Here is a 27,150-nt window from a genome sequence, read left to right as displayed (position 1 = left end):
TATGTTTCAGTATCACTTTAATTACAGTATTTACACACACCATTTTTTATTCAGGAAAAAAAAAAAATCCACCCCATCTTCCTATCTCTGGAAAGTTCTATTTCCAACCGTCATTGAAACCAGGATCCCTTTTCACCCCTCTGGAATAAAACAGAAACAAAAACAGGACCTGGGTCACTCACAGAAAAGGTGGCTGGTGGTGAGGGTCCTCTGGAGATGTGCTGGGGCCCTGACCACATGGTTTGCAGAGCAGTAAAAGGATTAAGGGTTGGGAAGGCAGAAACAGAAAGGAAGTCTGCTGGGAGGCTGAGGCCACAGCTCAACCCAGGAGTCAGGGAGAGGAGGGAGGAAGCCGTTGAGACAGAGGTTAAGGTCAGAACCTAGCCTCAGTGCAAGAGTCTTCCTCAGAAGCACACAGGTCAAGAGGCACGGCTCAGAGATCTGGTCCCACGGTCCTGTCCACTCTGAGCCACAGGGAGAAACAGCACCCCAAGCAGAAGCTCTGCGTGGCCCCGCAGAGATGAGGGCCAAGCTATGTGCCCTCACCCATTTGTGCCCATGTGTGTGCCCATTTATGAACATGTGTGTCCATGCACCCCAAACACACAGACACAGGACATTGTTCTAAAACTTGGGGGGGGGGCGGGGCCTGTGGAGCTCAGGGAACTTGGAGAGCAAGAGGGGAGCTGGTGACGGAATCCACAGTGCCTTAGAGGGGGAATGAGGGAGATGGTTTAAGACAACATGATTTTCTGTCTATATCATTACAAAGGAGCAGGTGAAAGGGGTTGCTTTTGGTTTCCCTAAAGAAGAGAAAGAAAATATAACGAAGAAAGAGTAAAAGGCAAAGTCTCCTGGGAGGAAATTACAGCCCAGAAAAGCCTGTGCTTTCCCCTGGGAGTTCCTATAATGAGGCAGAGAGGAGGGGGAGGGAAGGGGACCCTGTGTGGAAACTGCAAGACCATCAACCCCCCGAGGGAGTTTCTCTGCACCTTGGCTTTCCCTATCACGCCTTTACGCAGAGCAGCCCAGAAGCTGGGTGCAGGGAGCTGAATGTGGAAAGGGCGGGAGCTACCTGTCTCTCCCCAAGGTGGCGAGAACCCCTTGGCCTGGAACAGGGCAGGGTCCCAGGACCGGCCTCCGAGGGGGTGTGCAGTGGGAAAGGGTGGAGAGTGAGGGAGGCTCCTCCAGCAGGGAGACAGCACGTGCTCAGGTGCAGGGAGGGGCTCCTTCCCCGGACTTTGCCCAGTCCCGCCCCGCCCGCTCGCCCCCGTCACAGTTCGGTATCAGCCACCACGTGTTGTCTCGCTGAATGGCCGTTTCTGGAGGTGGCCTGGCCGGTGCCGTTCTCCTGAGCCCCTTGATTCACACTGGCCTTTCCCTGAGCCTCAGGGGAGGCCCCAGGGCCTGAGCTATAGCCCTGGCCTCCACCGTTCTCCGTGTAATAAGGGTCTTCGCCCTAGATGGTGTATAAATAAAGGAGCATTATCTCGTAAGCAGGGCAGCAGGAAGGGGGATGGGAGGAAGAGGAAGGAAGTAGGAGGGGAAGATGGAGGTTGCAGCTGCATGTGCAGACTCCTGTCTTCCTGAAGAGCGATCAGGGTTCCAGCTCCTAGAGGAGAAAGGACAGAGGAGAGGCACCACACTGTGCCACGGCAGTTCAAGAGCCAGCTCCCGCCAGAAACTAGGCAGTCCCCAGGGTGCAATAACCTCCCCAGAGGAATTAAAGGGCCAGAGGCCAAAAGTCAAACCCTGGCCTTGTCCTCTCTCATGCAGAACACGTCAAGAGTACATTTTCCTTCCATGTGTCCCCTTATGAGCCACTTGGTGCCCGTGGGCTTTTAACATGCTTGCAAATAAGTGGCTGATTTAGCAGCCTGTTCTGGTTTGTACCCAGCTAAACTATCCCAGGGAAAATAATAAATAGATGACACGAACCACCTGCTACCACAGGGACCAGGGCCCCAGTCAGTGCCCCCTCCCCAATCTGCTATATATTGTTTTGACTTGTCCATGGATACAGTAATGTGCATACACGCATATTCCCGTGTGAGGGCACAGAAGTGCCTTTTCTGGTATTTCTCCTCCCCCACCATGACATTCATGGACCTCCCCAGGAGACCTAGCTTCCCATTTTCTTTGCCCTGGACCCTAGAACTGACCAGCCTTTCTCCTGTGGGGCTCCAACTGCGGCGGTTCATCAGGAAATAGCCCGTGGTGCCCAAGACAGCCAGCAGGATCCCCGAGGTGACCAGTGCAATCAAGGTCTTTCGGGAATAGCTCTGGTGGCTCCCGACATCTTGTTCAGTGAAGCCTTGGATGCCCAGCTTGAAGAGAAGAGACAGAAAAGAGAGCCTGTCATTTGTGGAACATGGGTTCTAGACAAGGGGCCCAGTCCATGCTAGACCCTGTATGTGACTCAACAGTGAATAAACCCAAGAAGACATGGACCTCAGGGATTTTCTAAACAGGACTTAAGACTGGAATCTCTTAATTAGGCTGCACTGTAAAATTTTGTTTCAAACATAGAAGGGAAAGGACTATTGGAGAAGGGTGGAGAGGTAGGAAGGGCAGGTCTGGAGAAGATAATTACTTTCTCCCCTGCTCCAGTGAATTCCCCTGAGACCCCTCATCTCAGAGAGCTTACCTCTTTCAGGTCAGACTGGTGCTTTTTCAGAAGTTGGAGCTTGCTGGAAAGTTCTAGAATTAGAAACAGAGGTTGTTGGATCTAGAAGCTGGAACAGCTCATTCTGTACTATTCTAGAAGATGCTCTGATGGTGAGGGTATATCTCAGGAGGGTCTTTCCCAAAGTCAGCATAGCCCTGCTCCCTAGCACCTGTGCTCTCTGAGTGAAGATGCCTGATTTCTACCCAGGATTCCTCTAACCTCAGCCCCTCTCCCTCCCTAGACTTCAAGACAGATGTGCCCCTTACCTGTTCTGTTGGCCAAGACCAGCAGCAGGCAGTGAGGCCTCACCTCAGACTGGGCCAGGAGCAAGGAGCACACCCCCACCCTGGCCTCAGCCTGCTCCTTCCCACATAGGACTCGGGTCAGTTCCTCTCCATTGTCCTTCTTAAACTCCTCCTGGGACGACAGAGAAAAATGGTGAGAAGGAGATGAGGTTACTAGTATACTCTGAACTGCATCCGGAGTCTCAGGCAATAATTCTGATTAAAGTCACACTATTACCCTGAAAACAAGAAGAATCCTTTTTTTCTAAAATTCCAACTGAAGAAAGAAATCTTGCAAACTTCTTATGTGCAAAAACACAATAAGATAAAAACTCCAAAATCTTCCAGGACCAAAAGGTGATCTTAGGTGGCACTGCAAGATGCCAGAGAATGAATTTAGGAAACATCATCTTACTGAAGGATTGCCCATGTAAACATATACTATTCAAATTAAATTCAAAAGAAATTACCAATAACAGAAAATATTAATAATGCAATACTAATGAAGAGAAAATCCTCTGTTTCAAGGTTACAATAGCCCCAAATATTGAAGGAAAAGCTAAGGGAGGTGAGGAATAGAGAACAAATTTATGACTATAGACGCAATGGGATCCTGGGTCCCTTCCCTCTTACTCTCCAAGGGGTCTCACAAAGAGCACGGCTCAAACTCAAGTGGTGTTCTTGTCTAGTCTTCCATTCCCCTTTCCCATTAGAAACATGGAACCCAGTTTTACATGAGGGTGACAGATTGCTCCAGGTTGCTGACATAGGACTCAGGCACTCAGACTCAGAAGACAAACTCTGATTATTCTTCAACAGTTGAGTCCCAGCAAAGGGATGAATTGGAATCACTGACTGTGTCCCTCCAGCACCCTGTGCTCAGACCTCCAGGATTTATTCCAATAGCCTTCTAAAGGGAGTGGCCTCCCCTGCACAGAAAAGGAATTAAAACCAAGACTTTCTCCTCTGTCCAGATGGCAGATGGCAGGGGAGGAAATGCCTGAACGGCTCTGACAGCTTTCCTGTTAGGGGAAAACTGCTGGGGCGTGTGAGGGGCATCAGAACTGAGCCTCCGTGGAGAAGAAAGCTTCCTGTTTGTGGAGCAGGACTGTTCCTTAGGGCAAGGCCAGAGGGCCCTCCCAGCTTGGAAAGCAGCCTGGGTATTTTCCTACTGCTATGGCCCAAGGCAGGAAAACCCAGGCTCCTTTGCTCCTGCACAAGACAAGGTCAAGATTGGCCTCACGTCCAGCTTTCTCCTGCCAGCTGGAATTCAAGGCTTTGGGGAGGCCAGAGAGCAGGGCTACCTAACCTCCAGATCACAGAGAGAAGAATCCAACGGTAGCCTCAGAAGGTCCCCAAGAGCCAAGGTTACAGAGAAATGAATTCTCAGGCCACGGCTGCTTCCCCCTCAGGAAAAGGATAGATGATGCAGGTGTCCAAGGAAGTCCTTGGATAGAGGCTCTTCACAACAGCATTTGCTGTGGGGAGTCTGGGCACCACATTTGATGTGATCAGCAGTCTTCTTCCTCTCTGGACTCATGTCCCTTTGGAGAGCCTTGCCTTGCCTCTCCGTGAGCACCTCACCCTCCCCAGCACCGCGCCTTCTGGATGAGGAGGAGGGAAACTCCTGCCTGGATGATTCTGGGCTTCTGAAGTGTCTCTGGTTGAAACGTGTCTTGTTACTGAGAGAGGCAGAGGGACAGGGCTCCTGCATAATCTAAACAAGCCGAACAAGGCGGCACCTCCTCAGTCAGCTGAGTCCTAGGAAGCTATTCCTCAACCAGATTCAGCTGTTCTGACAGTGATCAGGATCCGAATATGAGACACTGTGTGAAACCCTCTGCGCGTGTGTCAGGTATGGGGGCGGGGGGTCGGGGGGGACAGGTGTGGCAATGAATTCCACATGGTCAGAGCTCTCACTGTATATGCATGGCCATGAAGATAAACGATGCTTCCTATGTCTCAGGCCCTACTTTAAGTTCTTTATGCATGGTGACTCATTTAGGCCTCACACAACCCTACGAGATGGATACTATTATTCTCCCCATTTTATAGATGAAGAAACTGAGGCACAAAGAGACTAAGAGGTAACAGAGCTAGTTACATGGTAAGAACCCTAAGAAAGGCACAGACAACTGCTATGGACATTCAAAGGCGGGTGAGCATACATCTGGTGTGGGGTTATCAGAAGCATCCTGAAATAGGTCTTGAAGAATGGGTAGCATGTATGCAGGAGAAGCTGGCAGGAAAGGGCCTTGGGAGTGGGGGTAGCACTACGAGGAAGCCCAGGAGTGTGTGAGCCTGCGACCTTCACAACCCTGGTTGCAATGAAGAACATGGCTTTCCCCCTTGGATTCCCATCCTTCAAGACTCAATTCCATCTCACCTCCTCAGTGAAGCCAGTCCTATCTTCCATTAGACTGGGTATCAGCCCCTGTTCTGCTGTTAACTAGATTCTTTGCAAGTCATGCAACTCATCTGAGTGTCAGGCTCCTCAGCTGAAGACTCAGTAGGGGTGGTGACTGAAGAGCTGCTGTATGAAGAGTGCCTGGCAAGGTGCTTGGAACAAAATGGGCACTGGATAAATGGCAGCTGTTACTATTACTATTAATAATAGCAATACCTCATAGACTATACTGTCCACACTTCGATGTTTAATCACATTCTGCCTTACTGCTACTGTCATTTCTCTGTGACTAGACTATAAGACTTCTTAGTGGGGGGAGTGGGTGTACATTACATAATTTTGAACCCGGACTGCACGAAGCATAACACTAAACAAACAAGAACTCAGTGAATTGTTGTTCGTCTTAACATCCCAAGTGGTTTGGCTTCTACACACGGTCCCTCCACCCCTTGTTTAGTTTCTTGGACTCAATTCAAGGGAATTGAGTGGCCAGCCTCCCTCCCACTCTGGAATCCAACAGCATCAGTGAATTGTGTTTGGGCCTGGAGAGGAGCAGGTGGATCCTGAACAAAGCACAATGCTCCTCCGGATGCTTGAAATAAACATCCTCCCCCAAGGGAGGCTGTGGGCAGACATCATGGGAGAGTGGGCAGGAGGAAGCCACAGCCTCACCATTTTGCTCATGAGAATCAGATTGGTGGACCCCTAACTACATCTGCTTGCACATGTTACTTTGTAAAAATAATAATCATAATAAAACCACCTAACCTTTCTAGAGTAGCATTCTCAAACTTTGCAAAGACTCTTAACATGTTAAAGAAGCACATTAAGTATTGGAGCTGGGAGAGAGAGGGACAGGTATTTTTCTAAATGAACGTTAAGATATTTCCCAATGTTAAGATTCTAGGCTAAATCGCCTCTCTCTCTGTCCCTCCCACCCTCTCTTTCAATAAATTTATTGACTGTGGTGTGAGTTTGACAATGCAGCTAAAACACCTATTTTCATATAGAGACTGGAGTAATTAAAGGACCTGTTACAAGTCACACAAGTGGGCAGCTGACCAAAAGTTAGGCTGTCCCAGATCTCAGGCTCTTTCCAGAAGACACACTGTCTTCATCAGTCCTCCGTCTGTAAGTTATTTTTTCTGCATGGAAACTGACCTTTAGTGTTGGGGCAGAGGGCAAGGAAGGCGAGAGCTGGAGATATTATCTGGAGGCCGGAGGCAGCCTGCCTCCAATGAAGTAAATGTGACAGAACAAGGGTGATGTGAGCTAGCGGAGAAAATACAACTTCTGCATATAAACATATGTGTTTCTGAAGAAAGGTAGTTCTGAAAAACAAACTGGAGGGCAAAGGACTTGAATAGAGATTTCTCCAAAGAAGATATACAAATGGTTAGTGAGCACATGAAAGGATGCTCAACATCATTAATGGTTAGGAAATGCCAATCAAACACACGTCATGCCCATTAAGATGGCTACTATCAAAAAAGCAGAAAATAACAAGTATTGGTGAGCATGTGGAGAAACTGGAACTCATGTGCCCTGTTGCTGGGAAAATAAAATGGTGTAGCTATTGTGGAAAACAGTATGGTGATTCCTCAATATTTTAAAAATAGAGCTACCATATGATTCAGCAATTCCATTTCTGGGTATATACCCAAAAGAAATTAAATAAGAGTGTTGAAGAGCTATTTGAACAGAGCAGCATTATTAACAATAATAATGTTATTGCTCATAGCAGCATTATTACCAATAGCCAAAAGGTGGAAGCAACCCAAGTGTCCATAGGTGAATGAATGGATAAACAAAATGGGGTATGAACATACAATGGAATATTACTCAGCCTTTAAAAAGAAGAAAATTCTGACACATGCTACCACATGGATGAACCTTGAGGACATTAGGCTAAGTGATATAAGGCAGTCACAAAAAGATAAATACTATATGATTTTACTCATATAAGGTACCTAGAGCAGTCAAATTCATAGAGACAGAAAGTAGAATCATGGTTTCCAGGGGCTGGGAGCAGGGGGGAATGGGGAGTTGTTTAATGGGTGGAGAGTTTCAGTTCTGGAAGATGAAAAGAGTTCTGAAGATTGATTGTACAACAATGTGAATGTACTTAACACTACTGAACTGTACACTTAAAATGGTAAATTTTTATATTATGTGTATTTTACCACCATTAAAACGATTCCTTGGTAGATTCCCCTGGACCAATAGCTATAGCATAAGAGAATAAAGTAATCTCACAGTTTGGAAATTATGTGGGAAACCACAACCACAAAAACTAAATTAACCTGATATTGCAGTGGAGAGAATGAAAGTCAGGTATAGGGTGGCACGTTCTGCTAATGAAGATTCTGAGATGTGTTAACAGGTGCTTGACAAGAGTGTGGGATTACCTTCCCCCCCTCTGGCTGAAATAGGTGATTTCTGCCTAGAGGTGACGGATGAGGAGCAAAAGGAGAGTAGTTGGGATAGAAATGTCTACAGAATGCATGTACAGAAGACAGGCCTAAATAATCCCCATAGCAAGAGCTAACAGGTTGGATACTCACTATGTACCAGTGCAAAATGAGTGTCTGGATAGCTGAGAACAATGCATGCATACTTCTGTTATGGGAATATACTAGATGGAAGAGCATGACAACATTACATAAGTACTCAAGGATGTGATGCTAGAGGAACCCATGTCTTTCATGATTCTCATTAGGCCTGAGTTTCCCTCGATTAGAACCAGTGTGGTAAGGCTCTCTGACACCAAAGGTACAAATGCAACCTAAGGAAAATTAGAAGACACTACACCACTTTGGAACAGATTGATTATCAGACAAGCATCCAGTAGGACTCAAGGAAAAGGAATCTGGGACACAATCAGGAGCTGTGGCCAAAAATTCTGGAACAAGGATTGCTGACTGAGGAAAATTACCTTTGGAGGCAATGCTCCTTGGGGGCTGGGGAAGAGGAACCCTCAGGAAGACAGGGGTATCAACAGTGGTGGAAGAAAAAGGAAAACAATAGCACTACACAGGTGCTGCCATAGAGTTGATTCATCATGGGCAGTGCAGAAGCCTTCTTTAGGATATTGGAGGAATTGCTATCTTTTCACATCCCTACTTGCAGATCCTCTCCAAATTGAGTAGAGTGCAGACCTTAGCTGTGGCACAGAATAGAGTAGACAGTAAAGACCTCAGAGAGAAAGAGACTGCAGCACAGAAAGAGGAGTTATTTCTGGAGTAGCACTAAGTTTCTGGCACTTGTCTTGTACAATGACCCTCGTTAAATGTGAACTTTGAAGAGCAGCGGACAGACATTTAGAATGAATCCTCTGCAGTTAGCTCTAAATCATTCGTACAAAGAATTAGCATTCTGGCACAGACCACTGTGATGCACAAGAAAATAAGTGCTCAACCAAGATGATAAAAAAAGAAAGAGAGAGAGAAGATGGTCATTTTTCTTGGCTATAATTAGCAAAGTGTTGGGCAAAAAATTTTTTTAAATGACTAGAGTTGAAAATCAGCGTCAGAAACACACAGAATGTTACTTGTACGTTGTATATTCATGCTTAACTATTTTGCAGATTGCACTTAGTTATTCCATTGTGTGAACCTATGTCTTCAAAATTTGTGTTGTTTTTTAAAATTGTAAGTTAAATAATTTTCTTAGGTATTATTTTAAAAGACCTGTGAGTCACAATGACCCAACTGATAATCATGAATACGATACCAATAGTCAGAGTGGACAAAATAAGTAACTTAATGCCCTCCGCAGACTACGGTATTTGCTCAGGCTCTTTCCAATCTATGAATGTCACACATCATATATATGGTTCCCTTAAATGGATTCCCACCTTGTAAGAAAACGTTTTTTTTTTTTTCTATGAGTAAATACCATTCTTCCTGTCATCTTATCCTTCATCCAGGAAATTGTTACTGTCAGGAAATTGGGTTTACTAAAACAAAGCAAGGAGGTCTGCTATCATCATTAAAAATTAACATCATGCTGTACAGTTTACCAATGCAATAAGACATGAAACTGAAAGAAGAGGCATAACTACTAAAAAGAAGGAGAAAAGCAACATATTATGAGAAATAACACAATAGCTTATGTTAAAAATGAAAAATAATCAGCTAAAAAGCTCCTGGAATTAATAAACAAGTTAAAGAAAATGACTAGACCCAAGATATTAAAAACTCAATGAACTTTCCAATATACCAGAAAAATCAATTGGAATATATCATGGAAAATCTATATTATAAATAAACCTTAAGAAATCCATAAAACCTAAGGAAAAAACATTTTAAAAACTAAAAAAAGAAGATACTGAACAATACCAAAGAAAACCAGAAAAAAATAGAGGGATTTTAGAGCAGTTCCAATTAAAATTTTAATGGTTTTGTGGTTTTTTTTTGAATCTTGAATAGGTGTTTCTAAAGTTTTTCTAAAAGAATAGATGAAAAATGCCTTACATTTTTATAGTGTAATAAGCAAAAACCTGCTTGGCTGGATATTAAAAGTGCTGTAATATAAAAGTATAATAATTTAAAACAGGCAAAAAAAAAAAAAAGACAAACTAAACAAATAAAATCTCTCTGAAGAATATGCCCTAGGATATATAAAAACTTAATACAAACTAAAGGAAGCATTCCAATCAATAAAGGAGAGGATCATGCAAGAAATAATGCTAGGGGAAATGGTTATATGGAGAATGCAGCATTTACAGCAAAAAAATTCTTTGTATATTAAAGAGTTATATGAAAATAATAATAAATAAATTGATATTTTAGGTGACTAGTTTATATTTCATGAAGAACTTTCTTAATATAAAAGCAAACTTAAATCTGACTATATATATATGTGTGTGTATATATATATATATATATACACACACATATATATATATAAAATGTACGATAGAGGAGGGAAAACGTAAATTTAAATAAAATTGGCTTTGCCTTCTTTGTCCACCAGATGGGGCCTCTCATTCCTTAAATCCAAAGCTCAGTATTCAAAGTAGCCTGTCCATGTTAAACTCCCCCCACCCCCTCCCAAGTCAGTTAGTTCAAGACTTGCCTTCAGGACATTCAGAAGGAATTTTGGGAAGAGAGGGGCGGGTAAGGAATTGGGGGCTTTGACTTACACAGCTGGAGGTCTCATTTAGCTCCAGGCAGATACCTTGGGTCAATTTCACTTCTTTGACTCTGGAACATTTTATTTCTCCCTGTATTAAAACAAAAACGAAGTAAATAAGCCAGCATCTTTGCCCCTCATTTCTTCCCCACCTCTTTTCTGGTTTGATTTCTGTGAGATACTTTTTAAAGAGGCTTTAAAGAAAGGAAATTTAAACATTTTGTTAGGAGACTAGAAATTTATGTCATGTTCTTCTTTTACCTCACTTCCTAACCCGTCAGATAATCAAAACTTTTGTTACTAGCCTGGGCTTGCAGGCAAGCAGCTATTTGTGACCTTGGTAAACATTAGCTTGGATGGCGCAGAAATGGAAGAGGGGAGGATCTTTTCCCCTTTGAGCTGTTTTCCCTCCAGTGAATTACACACTTGCAGGGAAACAGATCATGAGGTGGCCAGGCAGATCCTGGTGACACTCATTTTCCTCCTGGTCCCTTAGGACTTTCTATTCTGGCTCCTTTAAAAACAGAAATCAGGCAGGTCCCCCATGCCTGCCCACAGGCTCCATGCCCTCACATTTTCTACTCTTCCTGCTGAAAGCTGTTGATAGCCACAGGCCCCAAGGCTGAGAAAGGCAGGTTGAGCTCAACATCCCTGGTCTGCCTAGTTCCTCACTGCCTCTCTACTCCTGGCATACCACCAAACCCTCTTGCATACAGGAAATGGTATTTGCCTTAAACATTTTGGGAAAAGCAGCGCCATTAAGTAGAAGATGGTTTCCAAATATGTCCAAAGGCGAGTGGTACCCTAGTCAAAGATTAGACCAAGAGGTACTGGAAAGAACCACAGAGAATTAGATGGATTTCTGAGAATCCTCTTTACTCTTTACTTCCTAGAAATATAGTACCCACGGCACAGATCAGCCTTGCTACCCAACTCTACCCCTCTCCTCCCTTTTCTATCCCTTCCAGCAATATTTATGCTGCACATTTTTCATGCTAACTCCTATATGACCCAAATTCATTGGTTGGGATAAGCAGAGGTTAAGGGGAAGAGAGAGCTTGCATACATATGAAGTGAGGGGGCAATCTGTCATTTTTGGCCTGATTCACCCACCTTGATGGTACTTGGGATAGGAGAAAATGAGGTATAGGGGTTAGTAGGAGATGTCACAGGGCTGGTACTATTGTATGGGGAATCTGAAATATTTCCAGGTAACATGCTGGGCTGCAAGGTCATCTCTGAAGTTGTAAAGTTGATGGGGGTAGAAGACACTGTGGTGGCTAAAGAGGTCTGTGACTGGACAGAAGAGTTCATGGTTCCAGGGACTGGGGTGATTCCAGAGGTAGATGTGAAATTGACTGTAGGCTCTGGAATTGACCAAAACAGAAGTGTGAATATATGCACATTGGCATAAACACACACACACACATACACAAACACATCTCAGTTCATTGACATAGGCACGGACTTCAACCCAGAAAAGGGAATTTGGGGAGTTAAGAGTTACTTCATGTCTTAACCCTTACCAACTCATTTCCAGCCAGCTGTTGGAACCATAGCTATAATCATAGAATGTATTAGAGATGCCCTCAGGACTCTGAAACTGAACTGGAAACTGGTCCACCCTAGAGATGTCAAAGACCCCCAATTTGAGCCTGTACCCAGTCTGCTTCACTTAGAAGAGATCAGAGATCTCTACAGAGTCCTCATCAGATCCTTATTTTATCACTAAGCTGAACTCAAACAGTACAAGGAGCATTACAAATCAGGATCAGCAGCCAAGGTGCTGACTTGAGAAAGCTGTCACTACAGGAAGAACTGTCTAGTACTTACTTCAGGGTACCCTAAGCACGATACTCAAGCCACTATTAAAAGTGGCTTGTATGTTTCCATCTGTGGTGGGAAATAGAGGGTGGGGGTATTTGCAAATATCCTAATGCTTTACCCAAGTGCCAGCAGCATCCTTCTGGGGCCTGAGACAAACACTCTTTACCTGAGATGGCTGCTGTGCTCCCATTGCTGTCCTGAGAGACAGCGTAGAGGCTGATGTTTCCAAAAGTACTTGATACTGTGCTTTCCTGGTTGGGTATAGTTGTAGGGACAGTTGAAGATATTCCTGGGGTAGATGACTTTGTGGCAGTAGTAGTCAAGCTCTCTGTATTTGTGAACCCAGAGGCTACAGAGAAACAAAGAAGAAATATCAGAACCCAAATCATCCTGGAGCCTCATGGCATCACCTGATTCAATTTCTTGACTTTAGGTAGAATCCATCTAAAACATCCCCTGCCACCCCTGGCAACAGAGCAGAACAAGGATATCCTCCTGGACATGTGACTAATTTCTCATTAGATTTTTCCTAAGGAAAGAGAGAAGGAAAAGTTTGCATGCACCAAGCATCTAGTATAGTATTATTTATAGGAGGGAAAAGTTGCAAGCAACTAAATGAATTACAATAGGATAGATGTTATACGCACTTAACATACCATAATCATTGCAAATAAAAAAATGCAAAAACTATAGCAGCATGAGAATATGAGGCAATGCTCATAACATGCTAAGTAAAATATTAAAATTTCAAATTACACCTGAATAAATATTGCCAAGATCTAAAATGTGGGAAAAGATGTGCCTCTATTTCCTTTTTAATGTATCCTTCTCTTCAGCCAATGTATTAACTCTTGGAATAATCACCAGATTGACACTGTCTCTATGTAATCCTTTAAAAATATTCTATCATCCCTAGATTCCCCCATTCCCCAAATCCTTTCATTCTTTCCTTTTATTGAGGAACTGCAGCTAGCAACCCCAAGATTTCTTTCGGGAAGCTCCGACCTAGGAATCTAGCTGATGGACTAGAGAGCATAAGGCTTGGTTTCTCAACAAACGTCCTGGGAACAGAGAGCTTAGTCCTGGCTCTGTCAATAACTCGGTAATTTAATGTGTGTGTGTCTCAGTTTACTAATTTTTAAAGTGAGGGTCTTTCCTTACAGGGATTATTGGGAAAATCAATGAGATAACAAATGTTACGTTGCTATAGTATAACGTTCCTGGAACTAATTATTCTCTGAAAATTTTCCTGCAAGTTCTTACCCTTCCATGTTTCCTGTGGTACCCAGCAGTACCACCCTTAGACCCAGGAAGGAGAAGCTACCTGTCTGGACCCTGCACTTTAGAGCCTACACTCTGTTCCTCTTCCTGCCCTCCCTGTCCCCAAGCTACGAGGAATCCATGGGGCCAACAGAGGTGTACCCTCTCTTCTGGATCACGTGTTGGGACCAGAAGTCCTAGAACTTCTTGCCCCAATGGATCTTTGCTCACTTGAGGACCTGCATGGGCCTCTTCTCTCAGTCCATCCCTCCAAGGGTGAACTGCAGCACCAGGGTGTGTGCCTCCAAGGCCCAAGGGTGGCCAATGGGTGGCTGTTTGCAGGGAGAAGGGTTAGAGCTTAAGATCTAACCCCACCTTGTAGGTGGGGTGTCCCTTGCCTTCATGCAAGATCCCTTACAGTATGGACCAGAGCCATGAGTAAGAAGAAGAGAAGAGGGTAGGCAAGGGCCGAGGACCACCTCTTCCTGCTAAGCCACATTGTGGCATTGAACTCCGAGGCTCTGAGAGTCCTAAATTCAAATCTGGCCTTCCAGGTGGCCATGAAGGTAAGTTTTTCAAGGTAAGAGGATAGAAGATATTTTATTTACCATATGGTTGGCCTGATTTATAACTTTGAAGTATTTAAACATATAATATGTGGGCCTCCATTGTATTCTTAGCTTGAGCCCTGTAAATATTAGGGGTAGACTTGGTATTCAGAGCTCATACCCGGCAGTAGCATCCTCAAGGAAAGGCAACTGAGGGTCCCAGGCCACCCTAAAGCTTGTCTCTAACTTTTCTGATTGAAATCTAGGCCTGTATTTTACAGAAGTTTCTGGGTAATTAGCAGCGCAAAATGACACCTCTTCTTTTCCTCAGCATCAAGGTGGAAGTTAGGCATTAGTTTCAAGGCAATGAACCTGAGGCCAAAAGTTTCCCCTAAAGGTGGTGGCAAGTCTCACTCTCCCTCATCTGCCTCTCTTTCCAGCCTGCTGCAGGTAGGCTGATACTCATGGTGAGTACAAAACTCATATCTCAAAATTATAGGGCAAGTGAGCAGGAGGAACAAGTGATATTACTATCTCCGTTTTAGAGATAAGAACCTGGATCACCAGGGTTTTGGCCAAGAGGGATGGCCATCATTCATGCAGGGCAAGGAGCAATGGGGCCACTGAGGTTTAGCTGACTCTTGAGTAGAAGTAGCAAGAGGGTCAGGGGGTCCAAACTGCTAAGGATCGGATGCATCTTCCATATTTTGGAGAGAAAAGTATGGGCTCCTGTCTGGCTGGGATAGGGGGCAGTAGCGGGTGGGGAGTGGATTTATCAAAATAAAATAGATGGGGAAGCAGATCCAGTCTTCTTTTGTCCTTAAATAAGTCCCTCTCAGCAATCTCACCCTAAGGTATGAGTTCAGTGCAGGGGGCAGGTGGTGGGAACATTTGGACACTGAATTGAAGGACCATCCTCTCAAGGTACCATTCCAAGGCACCACTGGAACTCCCCCTTGACATCACTCTTCCTGCCCACCCTTTTTTCTTCTTCCCACCAATACATCAATTCTTGGGAATCCCATCTGGCCCAACCTGGCCCAGCCCTCTTCTCTCCCCAGAGAAAGCTGGGCCTGGCTGAGGTGATGTCATGCTTTTGAACCCCCTCTCCCAGGGCCTCCTTCACCCAGACAAACAGTTTTGAACTTTTCCAGATGTGAAGAGAGACCTGCTGCTAGCTCTGAGGACAGACATGCCTGTTCCAGATGAGTGAAGCAATCCTGGACCCAGGCCAGCTACTGAGCCACTAGGGTCAGGCTCCCGGCTGCGGCTGCCCCCTCCCACCCACCCCTCAGCCAAGAACTGAGGAACAGGTTGCAGGATCTGTCTGGAAATGGAAAGGGAACCCCAATCTCAGATTTATGTCCCTGAGCCCAGGGTGAGTGGGGAAGCCTCTGAGACCCTAGAGAAACAGGACAAAGAGGGAAGGCAGAAAGGCAAGGCTGAGCAATGGGGTACATGTGAGCTGGTGTAGGGCAAGGGGACACCTTGGCAGAGCCCTGGGGGCCAATCCTGACCTACACTGCAGCACAGAGGCTGTCAGTAGAGACTGGAGTCTCTTGTTTTCACAGTCTCTAGGGCTCCCTTTCTTGTGCTCCCTTGAAGAGATGGGTCTTGGAGGAATGACATTTATAAGAATCAAGACTGACCACAGATTTGTTCTTATCCTATATTCCCCCCCACACCCATGGCATTAAACCAACCAATGCTGATCTTTCTTTATCTGAGCTTCTTATCCCTGACTCTGTATGGAAGTCATAGCAGCCTACCAGCCAGATCCAAGAGACAATCGATGAAACCTCTACCCCATTCCACTGTAGACTGGAAGAACAGCCCTTACCCCCAACCCAACAGAGCACTATACTACAATTTAAATTTGAATGAAAGGCTATCTTCTGTTGTTTACTTCTCACTCCGTCTTTATTAACTGTGTCTCCCTAAGTACCCTATTTGCCCCTACCTACCCTACTTGATCTCAACCCATGAACCTGGGACAAAAGGAGACAAGGTATCAGGAAGTTAGCAAGATGAGGATTCCAAGAAGCCAAATAGAGGTCACAAAATTCATGTTGTAAAAGTCACGCATTTAACTTACAGGTACTTATTTCAGAGGCAATTATTCTCGTTTTGCACATAATTCTAACAAACTTGTTTATCTGATATCCTAGCTAAAGCTAAAAATTAGAAAGAGAAGCAAACAATAAGGAGAAGCAAATAATAAGGAGAAGCAACAGTTGAAAATGAATAAGCAGCAATAAATGAAAAACAGACATGAGTATCAAAAACCACACTAGTCTGGAACCATTTATGGTAGGAGTAAATGAAAATATACACCTTCATAGGCATTAACAATGCCACTGAGTTGCACCATAACCGAATTATTTTCATGATACATCTGAGTCTGAAGGTTAGAGCCCTTTTTTTCCTGATACACTAAGAAAGCAGAAACATATGTAATATGTTTTTAAAAGATTTCTACCTACAATTAGTAAATTAAAGATTCTTTTAGTCTTTAAAGGGGGTTTACAAATCCTCAGAGATCCAGAAAGTTCTGCTACCTAAATTACTAAATTCCTATACTTTAGGAGAAGGTTTTTCCCCCTATATTTGGTCTTGTTTTTCACAGACCCTCTGAGTTTTAGTTTTTGCTGGTGCTGTTTTCTTATCTCCTAGCCAGTCAGCACCGTTCTGCCCATCCTTTCAAATTCTAGCACCTGGCCCAAGAGGAGTTTCTTGGAGGAGATCCTGGGTATCTTAGATGCAGTACTAGGAAGAAGGAACAAGCTGGCCTCTGCTGGGAGCCCACAGCCTGTGTTGATGGTTGATGAGAAGACAGGAGAGCCTCAAAACAAAGAGCTCGGGCTCTGTAATTGGACCTTGTTGAAAGGCTCCTCTACCAAGTTCTAGCTGCATGGCCTCGGGAAGCTTCTTCACCTCTCTATACCTCACCTGTAAAATGGAGATAAAAATAGCCCCTACCTCCTTGTTGTTCGGAGGAATAAAGGAGATGGGGGGTGTAAAGCAGTTGCCTGTCTGGTAAATGCTCAAGAAACAGTGGTTATCTTTAGGACAGGTCCCTTTTTTCCTGCCTCTCAGAGACCTTAAGACACATATCTCCATGACTTATCTGGCACAAGATCATATATGCTGTTTCCTGAGTATAGGTCTTGTCACCTCGGTTACATCATAGGTTTCCTGACTGTTGGAATCATCTCTCATACTTGTCTGTATTACTCAGGACACTGAGCACAATCCTCTGAGTTCACAATAAGCACTTGGGTTGAATGGCAACTGCATCAGAAGTGTTCACACTGACCACCTCTATGTAGAACCGTGTCACTCAATGCTATATTTTAAGAGGGAATTTATTTAATTAAGGGAGTGTCCATGAGAGGACAACTAGAATTAGGAAAGTTCTAGAAACCAAGTCATATGGTTGAGGGCTTAGTGCTATTTCATCTGGATCAAGGGTTGGCAAGTATAGCTGGTGGACCAAATCCAACCCATGGGCTGTGTGTTGTTTGGCCAGTGAGCTAAGAATGGCTTCTACATGTTTAAAGTGTTGTAAAATAAAACAAAGTAGAGTATGCATCAGAGGCCACATATGGACTCCAGAGCCTAAAATATTTACTATCTGGCCCTTTACAGAAAAAATTTGCTGATTTTTGATACAGAAAGGAAGAATTTGGGGAGAGAGAATAAGTACCTTTCTTCAAGATTCATTTCACTCATTCATTCATTCTTATTTTCCCGAAGCGCCACCAAACTCAGCACTGTGCAGAGCACAAGCTAAGAGAAGATACCTTTCTACTTCTAGGTGTTGGTGTCACTAGAATTTAAATAAATCCCTGTCCTCAAGGAGCTTATAATCTAGTGGAGCAGACGAGAAAGTTTGTTAAGGATTGTCATGAAGAAAGATCAGATTAATTCTGTGAGAGTTTAAGGAATAGAATTGCAGTTAATGATTAGAAGCTATATAAAGGCTAATTTCACTGCAGTACAAAAAAAAGCTAATAATCATGGGATTTTTTTTTTTTTTTAAATAGAATGAACTACTCTGGGAGATAGTGAGCCACCCATCTTTCCTGGGAGCATTCAGGAAGCATCCCTGCTATGGGTCTCGGTGGGTTTGGGTCATGTTGGACTAGATCAAAGAACTGGGCTGATGCCTTCCTACACTGCAGAGGCTAAGCTGAGGTGTGAGCATAAAAAAGTGTCTGTGGCCTGAGTGTTCCCAGGGGACTGAGACTCCCCTTTAATATTCAAATAGCATGTCTTGGCCGCCATCCACTTCCTGTGGAACCCCAATATCTTGAGCTTTCCCTGGGGGCCTATGTTTCTCCCAGTCACCTCTTTCTCCATTTTCCTAATTGCCACCGACCCCTGTTTCACAGCTCTGTTCCTGTTTGTCCTCAGGCTGCAGGAGTTCTCGTTCTACACTACTGCACCATGGGCTTGCCAAACACCCATTCCTTTACTCCCCCCCACCCCACCCCAGAGCACCACTAACAGTGTTACAAGGCCAGTGCATGTTTACTGAAGGTTTGAGATCATGGAGGGAGATTACAGCACAGCCCAGAAGAGACAAAGGCATAATCTTGAAACCCTAGGCTAGACATTCCTATGCTTAACAGCTGGGCCACACCATAAGGAATTTTCCCAGCCAGGTCTTTTCCACCCTCCACTCACTACTGTTCCCTACTGCTCCGAGCACCTCCCCTCCTTTCTCTATGCTCTCCTGGCCTCTGGAGTCCTTTAGCCTTTTGTCTCTAGGGCCCATCAAATACAAAGTTCTACTTTATTTTATCATGCTCAGCAATTCAGCCTCCTGTCTGCCACTGCACATCAAAGGTTTGTCCAGGGGTCTAGGTTTTTTCACCCAAAGACTCATTAAGGCATTTTCTTCAATAATGGAGCTGGCTACCTAGAGATGCTGCTCTGCTAAGAAGGTATCAGTGGTGGGTTCTTTGGGGTTTTTTTCCTCTTAAACCAGGAGCAAACCTCCCAATGAAGCCAGAGGCTTTTTCCTTTGTATTCCAAAGGGAAGTGATTCATTTCAGTGGGCTCCAGAGTGTAGGTCCTAGGAAGTACACCCTGGTATACATCCCTATTCATTTGTATTGCATTCTCCCAAGATGCATGCGTCTTTCTCCTTAGCAAAGTCTAGGGCTCTTGGGACTAAAAATTGTAGATACTGTGTTTTTATTTCTTAGCTGAGGAAGGAAGAGAATGTTCTCATTAGGGAAGTCAAAGCCCAGAAAAATATGGAAATTCTGCCCTGGCGACTCCAAGCATTTTCTTTTGGAGGGTGTGTTTTGTTCTTTTTCCACACCTTCACATTTTCAGTTCCCCACACTCGGGGCCATTTAGTGACATCCAGCAAAGTCAATGGGAGAAGGAGGCCCAGGCACCCTAAGGGTGGAACTGGGTAACCATCCAGCTCTGAAAGTAAGCCCAGGCCCTCCTGCCCAGGATCTAAAGGAAATCAGGCAGTGAGACCGTAAGAAGTGGAATTTGTTGCTCCTTTTGATTTGTTTTTGTAAGACTCTGAGCCTGAGTTTATCTGTTGCAGTTTGGCACTTCTTGCTCTGAGCTTTTGGAGACAAAGACTCACAGAAGGAAGGAGATGAGAACTAGTGAATGAACAGGCCCAGGAGGTGGAGCCAAAGGGATAAGAAAAAGATGCCCAGGCTCGTTTTATCAGTCAAACAGGAATGTTGCCGAAGATTTGCATTTGCAAAGGCTATGCCAGCTGGGCTGGCCCTACAAGGGGGAGAACTGGGGACCATGGAATTAGTCAGAGGTCCCAAGGCTGCTCCTTCTTGGTCGCCATGTGGCAGAGAGTCAAAGGGTGGAGTCCTCTCCCCTCCGGAAAATATCTGATAAAATTCTTTTCCCTTTTCTTTTTTCCCCTCTTACACGTAGCCCCAGACAGGATATGGGTGTGGGGTCAGCAGACACGAAGGACCCAGAGGAAGAAGAGGAATGTGAAGGGGTGGGACTTGTTAGGGAAAGAGGAAGGACAGCCTTGGGGGGCTTGGAGGAAACAGATACCCTGGGCCTGACAAATGGGGTTCCCTGATTACCTGAAAGATTTCTCTTTCCAGCTGGTGGTGTGGCAGTGCTACCTGGTGGCCTCTCAACGCCCACCCTGACTCTGGTCACCACCCAGAGCCACCCCATCTCCAACAGAGAAAGTCCACTTTTGGTTGGCTGCTGTACCCAAGCCCAGGCCCAGTTCTCACAGGGACAGAAAAAAGACCTTCCCAGAACAAAGCTCTTTGTCAGGGTCAGTGAGGAGAAAACCAGAGAACCCTCTTCTGCCCTAAAGTTCACAGTAACAATAGCACAGAATTTCTGCAATGCTCCTTTGTTAGCATTTCAAGGTAGAGTCACTCACTCATTCCAGTCACCCCACAACATAATAGAAAATGACTCCTACTATTAAATAAAAACAAACCGTAGAAAGCTCTTGGGGAATGCATAAAGCTACACACTGGCCTTAGCAGTCTGGCAAGATTGAGCATAGGGACCCATGCCCCACCGCTCATCCCCGAAGCGGAGACACTGAAATTCTCAGCATATCTGCCCAAGGTTTTGCAGAGGTTAAATCGCTCTCCCCATCCCCACTGCTGCAGGCCAAGGCGAGACTGAGACTGGCCAGCTGAGGAAATAAGAAAAGGGTGGGCCTCACTCGGCCCAGGACCAGGTCATCATGAGCTGTGAAGCCAAAGGAGAGTGGAGCATCGGATAGGAATCTGAGCCGCTGGTCAACTCACCCCATTGTGAGGTGCAGCCAGCCCCCAGGGCAGTTCCCCATTCTAGGGCTTCAACGGACACCTTAGTGACAGTTTTTTCCCTGCCCCGAAGGGCATGTCTGGGGCTGCCAAACAGGTCAACCCAGAGCCTTACTTAGAGCTTTCTCCAGCCTGGAGTCTCTCTCCAACTGGGTGGACCCAAAGGGGGACAGCAGAGGAGACTGAGAGCAAAGAGGCCTAGCTGGCTGGCCCAGGTCCCTCTGGGGGGCCGTGGTGGGTGGCCTTTAGGATGCAATAAGAGTAGGGAATTGGGAGCCCTAGAGGCCTGGTAGCAGAATCTTGAGCCAAAGGGAGAATAACTTACAATGTTTAAATCCTTCTAAGTGCAATGAGATGAGATGGAGAGAATGTTATCCCCAAATGAAAGCAATTATGAATGAATATTTATTGAGTGCCTACTAATTTTTCTTTTTAACCAAAGTGAGAGCAAGAGCTTAAGAAGTCAGGGCGGACGTGGATAAGCAAAGGAGTGTCCACCAGTCTGCTGATCTGTCCACTAGTTTTAGAACTTGGAGAAGAAGGGCAGGGGAAGAAAACTCCAAAATGTAACAAGTTTGAGTTTGTGCCAGGGTGAGGGGCTGCATGGGGAGAGGAAGGCAGGGCACAGAACAAACTCCATCTACCCCGTGCCTTCTCTCCAGTGGAATGGAGAAGAAGGTGTCAGAAGACGGAGTGTAACTTAGCTTTCCGATCTTAAATGCAAGAATATTTTCACGGACTGTTCTTCATTCCAAACTCCCCATGTCACCTAACTCAGCCTGCCTCCTGGGCCTCTGGACCTCGGACCTGGGGCCTCATCCCAGGTTGGCTTCGCTCCGGTTCCTTGAATGTCCAATTCTGGCTCCCCCTGTCCTAGTGGTCGGTGGGCACCAACGCTCTCTTCCCAGGAACCGCTCTCTTCCCAGGAACCGGCTCAGGCCGCAGCTTTCTGAATCAACCATCAGTCACGAAACTTTCCTGCTTCTCTCCTCCCCTCTCTCCTGGTTCTGGCTCCAACTCTGCACTCTGCACCTTTGGCAACGCGAAAGGACATTGGCATCTTCAAAGAGCTTTACTTTAGAGACAACTCGAGAGAGCCTCATTGACTCTGGGAAGCCTCCGGCGCGCCCCCCGGTTTACACCTGGGCTAGTTCACGCTCACAGTGTGGTCGCCTTCCCGGCGCGTCCAACCCCCACCCATTCCCAGCGGAGGCACCAGTCCCCATGGGGCTCGGTTCAAGCGGCCCCGGTCCCACCAAGCCAGGAGCAGCCGTGGGCGTGGGGGCGTGGGGTGGGGCAGGGGTCCCTTCGCTCCGCCTAACTCGGCTCTGCGCGCTCTGCCCCCGGGAGAGCGTCGACCCTCCCCGCCACCAAGTCGGCCGGGCCGGGCGCGCGGCCCATACTCACGCAGCAAACTCAGGAAGCAGAGTGCGGTCCAGCCCCGCGGCATCCCCCGCCCCGCGCGCGCGCCCCTGCGGACGAGCATCCTTCCCGCGCCGCTCCCGAAGAGATGCACAGAGCCCGAGACTCTGCTTGGCCAGGCCCGGACGCGCAGCTCCCGCCCCTCCGCCCGAACGTGGGGTGGGCGAAACTTGCTTTTTCCCCTCCCCTCCCTTTTTAGTCCTGGCACGGCCAACCCCTCTCCTTGGCTGCCACTAACGTGAGCTTCCCGCTTGGTCCCAAAGGCGGAGGACGTTAGGAGGGAGGCTGGGGTTGCCGCTGTCGAGGCCAAAAAAGGTTTTGTGAGGGCCCCAGACGTCTTGTTCAACTTTATATAGAGGCCCCATCTTCTTAAAGCTCGACTTAACTTTAACCCCTTTGTGTCAACCTTGCCGGTGCCCAGGGCAGGGGGCAAGTTTCCTCTGATTTTTTTTTTTTCCATTTCCTTTCTTTTTTGTTTTTCTTTACGTTTTAAGCTGAGAACAATCTTGCAGATGAAATCTACCAGTAAGGACCTGAGTTTACAAGTGTGAGCATTTTGCTAATCAGGTAAAATTTACCACCTGTCAAATCTGAGGCATTTAGTGATACTCTACCAGAGACTATGCTGTGTGTTAATGATGCAGAAAGCCTGAGCAGGACATATAAATGACAGTAATTATTCACTTTCTTTTCATTATTTTTCTTACAAGATCTATTTATTTTAATTTGGAGGGTTATTTCCTGTGACTGTCCCTATTTTCCCACATAGTTTTATCCTAACTGTCACCATCATCATAAAGACAAAGGACTCGCCCTAGCACCTGGGATGCCTTCTCTCCAGTCCTAGGGCTGAGACTCTAGGGGCTTCATCCTGCTCTCTTATCAGAAAAAAAGACTTCCCCTGGCTCCACCTTCTTCTACCTAATTGATCCTGGAGCTGTGTATTCCTCGCGAGTTGTTCTGGATGTTGGTAAACTGAATTACAGAAACTTTGAACTGGGCAGTCAGCCTAGTCAAGGACTGGATTGAAGAGATGGATACTGGAAGAAAGAGGAGCCAGGAGGAGCAGATGACGGCACCGGGAGGGGGTAAGAGAAGACACAGTCTTGGAGACTATGCCCTGAGTTCCTGAGTGGGATCACATGATTACAAATACCCAGTCCAGTCTCTTCCATGATGTCTGCTCCACAGAGCCGAAAGGGAGAGAGAGGAAAGCCCAGCACTGCTCTTTTCTGATTTACTTCTCTGCAGACCCCCTAGCATTATGAAAGTAGAAGGGTGTCCAGGTCTAAAAGCAACCCGAAACTCCCATTCTGATCATGTTGCCTAACTTTCCTTTACAGAGGAAACAAAGCCTTTCATCACATGATGAAACCAAAGGCTTCTGATGCAGATTTGGTAGAACATGGTGGTATGGTATGTATCTGTTTCAAAGTGCAAATGGTGATTCAGATCTGACCACACTGTGATCTCAAGGGCCTGCAGATGGGGACAGAAAGGGTTACAATATACATTTTTAAAATCAGGCTTTTGTCCTTGGAACTCCCAATGAACAGAGAAAAAGAGTTGCCCTCCACCGACCCCCAGCTCTCTCAGCTCCGGGACCTGGATCTGCTTTACCCCCAATGAGAGGTTGTGAACAAAATGTGGGGTTGAAAACCCCGTATGAAAACCAATTTGGCCCTCTCGGCTCTTCCTTCATTCTCAGTAAATTCTTCTGGTTACTTCAAATGCCCTTTGTCTGCCCTAGCTGGAGCAAGAACTTGTCCCTAGCACCTGAATTTCTTAACTAGCTTTGGGGGCAGAGGAGACAATGATCCTATGAAACAGAGCTTCTCAAAGCATGGTCTACACAGAATCAAGGGTAAGGTCTGGGAATCTGTGCTTTTAATAGGCACTCTCTTCTATACATGCTAAAGTTGAAGAAGCCCTGGTATAGAACGAAGACAGGTTAGGTACAAAGTGGATTGCAGACTTCAGGGAGGGAAATAGGAGTGGGAGGCACTGGAGGCTGACAAATCACTTCCTCTGGGAAACCAGAGCTGTTCTTCTCTGGCCTACAAGACTATGGATGACACCAGAACCATGACACTAGGTGATAACTGACCACTCTTTCTATTTTCCAGGGCCACTGAGACTCATGACTCCAAGCACACATAACCTTGCCCCGTCTGCCCACAAACTCAGGTTCTGGCCATTGGACACACGTCTGCCCCGGGGCCCCAGCCTTACGTTTCCTCACAGGCCACATAGAGCTGAGCTAGCAAGCGGCTTCAAAGCTCTAGCCTTTTTTGGCTGCCCCTCAATTCTTCTGCTCCCCTGCTTCGTCACATGAGCTGTTGCTGAAAGAAGATGTTAACTACACCACGCAGGGACTTCCCTGGCAGTCCAGTGGTTAAGACTTCGCCTTCCAACGCAGGGGGTGTGGGTTCGATCCCTGGTTGGGGAGCTAAGATCCCACATACCTCGTGGCCAAAAACCCAAAACATAAAAAAGAAGCAATATGGTAACAAATTCAATGAAGACTTAAAAAAAGATGGTCCACATCAAAAAACAAAAAACTTTTGGAAAAAAAAAAAAAAACCTACACCGCACATTGTGTCAGATGCAGCAGAAATCTATAGAGTGAGAGGCTCTGTTGGGCCCTGATAGACTTCTAGGTCATGGCCACCCTTACCATTGAACATCCCCCACCCCAGCCCCAAAACACACACATGTCGTATCAATCCATTTAAAATAGACCCTCATCCCATGTTAAATATAACTCCTTTGATGTAAAAAGAATAAGGGAAATTATTTAAAATTTTTTTGAGTTTTATGATATATTCTTCATTTTGTTCTTGTGATTCAAGCTTTATTACATTTATATACTGATATAAGTGCTAAAGAGTTGAATTGCGGTTTACAAGTTGGCTAAGTTTACCTTTTAGAGGCATTTAATAAAACATTTGTTCATTTTGATTTTCCATTTTCATATTTTGGAACCAAGATTTTTTTCCCACATTGCTAACTTGTCTTGGGTCTTTGAAAGCTTTCAGGGTTTGGAGCCCAGTTTGGCAAAGAGAGATGCTTGGTGGTGGAGGTGTACAGATATTAGAGGGAGGCGATGAGAACCTGAGGTCAGAAGTGAGCCCTTTCTGTCCTCTACCCACCTGCCAGTCTCTCTCCAGTGCTTCCTCTTGGCAGAACATAACCAGAAACCAGCTGACAAGGGAGCCTGGGAAATGTGGCATATAGATTCCCAGCCCTAGTGTCTTGTGGGAAATTGGCTCCATGCAGTGGAAACCTCCAGTGTGCTCTAGGCAGGCTACAGAGGCCACAGACCAAGAAGTCTCAGACCAAATTATGGTGATCAAATCACAAAGGTTACTGAATCTATTTAAAACATACAGCTAGAACCAAGAGGAAAGAGTTGGGGTAAGTTAACTCACTTGGGATGGGTACAAGCAGGGTGAAAGGACCACACACTCTCTGAATCTTGTGTTTTGCTCCAGTAGTGCAGTTTTGAGGACCAGCACTGAGGTTAAAGGATCAGTAGGTGGAAGATGCTTGGAACCAACATATATTTGCTCTACTGGGAGATGCAAGGCCAAGTTGGTCTGGTGGCAGGTTTATGCACACAGCTCATAAGTGTTCTTCTGGGCAGCCATCCCTTTTGTCAGCGTTTATGGGGCAGAGCATACAGGGGGCAGAATGATGTCTACCAATAGGTAGACAACTTAGGGATGACCTGGCTGTCAGCCCGAGGAGGCATGCTCTCTACACTTGGTGACTCATGACTTGATCTTTCTATTCCTTTCTACCTGTAAGTAACACTTTTGTTTGGTCCCTTCTTTTTATAATATATTCAATTTATTCTATTTCTGCGTGTCTCACAGATTACAAATTTGCTCCTATTTTTAGCACATGTGACTTCTGCCTATGTCTCACAAATCACTTGCTTACTTATCACCTATAATTAGTACATCTGATGAAATTCACCCATCCGGTCTGCTTTCCTTGTCCTCTGTAGCAGAACTGGATATTCTGACATAATAGAGCAAACACACATTATACCCTGCATTATAGAGAAGAGTATAGAAGTGTGGGGTTGGGACTGAGAGATGCAGGGTGAATAACTGTCACTAATCCAGTTTCATGTATTTTTTTATACAGAGAAACACTTGCCCAGCTCTATTTACTGCATAGTCTATCCTTTCCTTACTCATCTGGAATGCCATTTCTGCTATGTGTCAACACTTCATATATATGTGCCTGTTTCTGGGCTCCCTATTCATTGGTCACCATATGTATCCCAGGGCCTTTAGCATTGCCTCATTTACTGCAGCTTCAAATAAGTCCTGATATGGTTAGGTCAAGTGAAAACTCAAATTTTTCTCAGAAAAGTGGCCTGGCTATTCTCGGCTCTTTACTCTTCTATATAGATTAGAATTTGCTTATCAGATTCCTCCCCAAAATAACCTTTTGGATTTTGATTAAAATTTCCCTGTAGATTAATTTGGAGAGAATGGAATCTTTCATTCAGTGAAGTTGGCATAGCTCTCCATTGTTTGGTTCTTCTTTAAAGTTTATGATCTTCCCTGTAGTGGTTTTAATTCATCTTTTGTTAGATTTATTCCTAGGTAATTGACGTCCTCTAATACTGTTGTAAATAGTGTCTTCTATTTAATTATTTTTGTTGCTGGTGTGTGAAATGACAGTTCATTGTTTTATATTAATCCTCTATTGAGCTACCTTGTTAAATTCTATTATTTTTAAGTATTTGTAGATTCTTTGGGGTTTTCTATGTAAATGATCATAT

The 27,150-nt window shown here is 45.3% G+C and overlaps 1 protein-coding gene across 2 annotated transcripts; it reads right to left on the bottom strand.

Moving 5' to 3' along the window:
• CD34 (CD34 molecule) lies at positions 1-22,485 on the bottom strand. 2 transcript variants are annotated; one of them, XM_068541517.1, is made up of 8 exons: positions 22,335-22,485; positions 12,489-12,671; positions 11,609-11,862; positions 10,506-10,586; positions 2,935-3,085; positions 2,648-2,700; positions 2,163-2,327; positions 1-1,459 (listed from the first exon to the last, which is right to left on the bottom strand). In XM_068541517.1, the coding sequence occupies exons 1-8, from the start codon at positions 22,411-22,413 to the stop codon at positions 1,274-1,276; spliced, it is 1,152 nt and encodes a 383-aa protein (XP_068397618.1). In that variant the 5' UTR covers positions 22,414-22,485; the 3' UTR covers positions 1-1,273. The 2 variants fall into 2 exon arrangements, with proteins under 2 accessions (XP_068397618.1, XP_068397619.1); XM_068541518.1 differs by having other exon boundaries at positions 1,352-1,612; positions 22,335-22,484.
• Positions 22,486-27,150: the final 4,665 nt, after the last annotated feature.

The sequence above is a fragment of the Eschrichtius robustus genome, chromosome 3 (assembly GCF_028021215.1).
Source record: "Eschrichtius robustus isolate mEscRob2 chromosome 3, mEscRob2.pri, whole genome shotgun sequence".
In the NCBI taxonomy this organism is placed as follows: domain Eukaryota; kingdom Metazoa; phylum Chordata; class Mammalia; order Artiodactyla; family Eschrichtiidae; genus Eschrichtius; species Eschrichtius robustus.
This window is presented reverse-complemented; position numbering and strand designations above follow the sequence as displayed.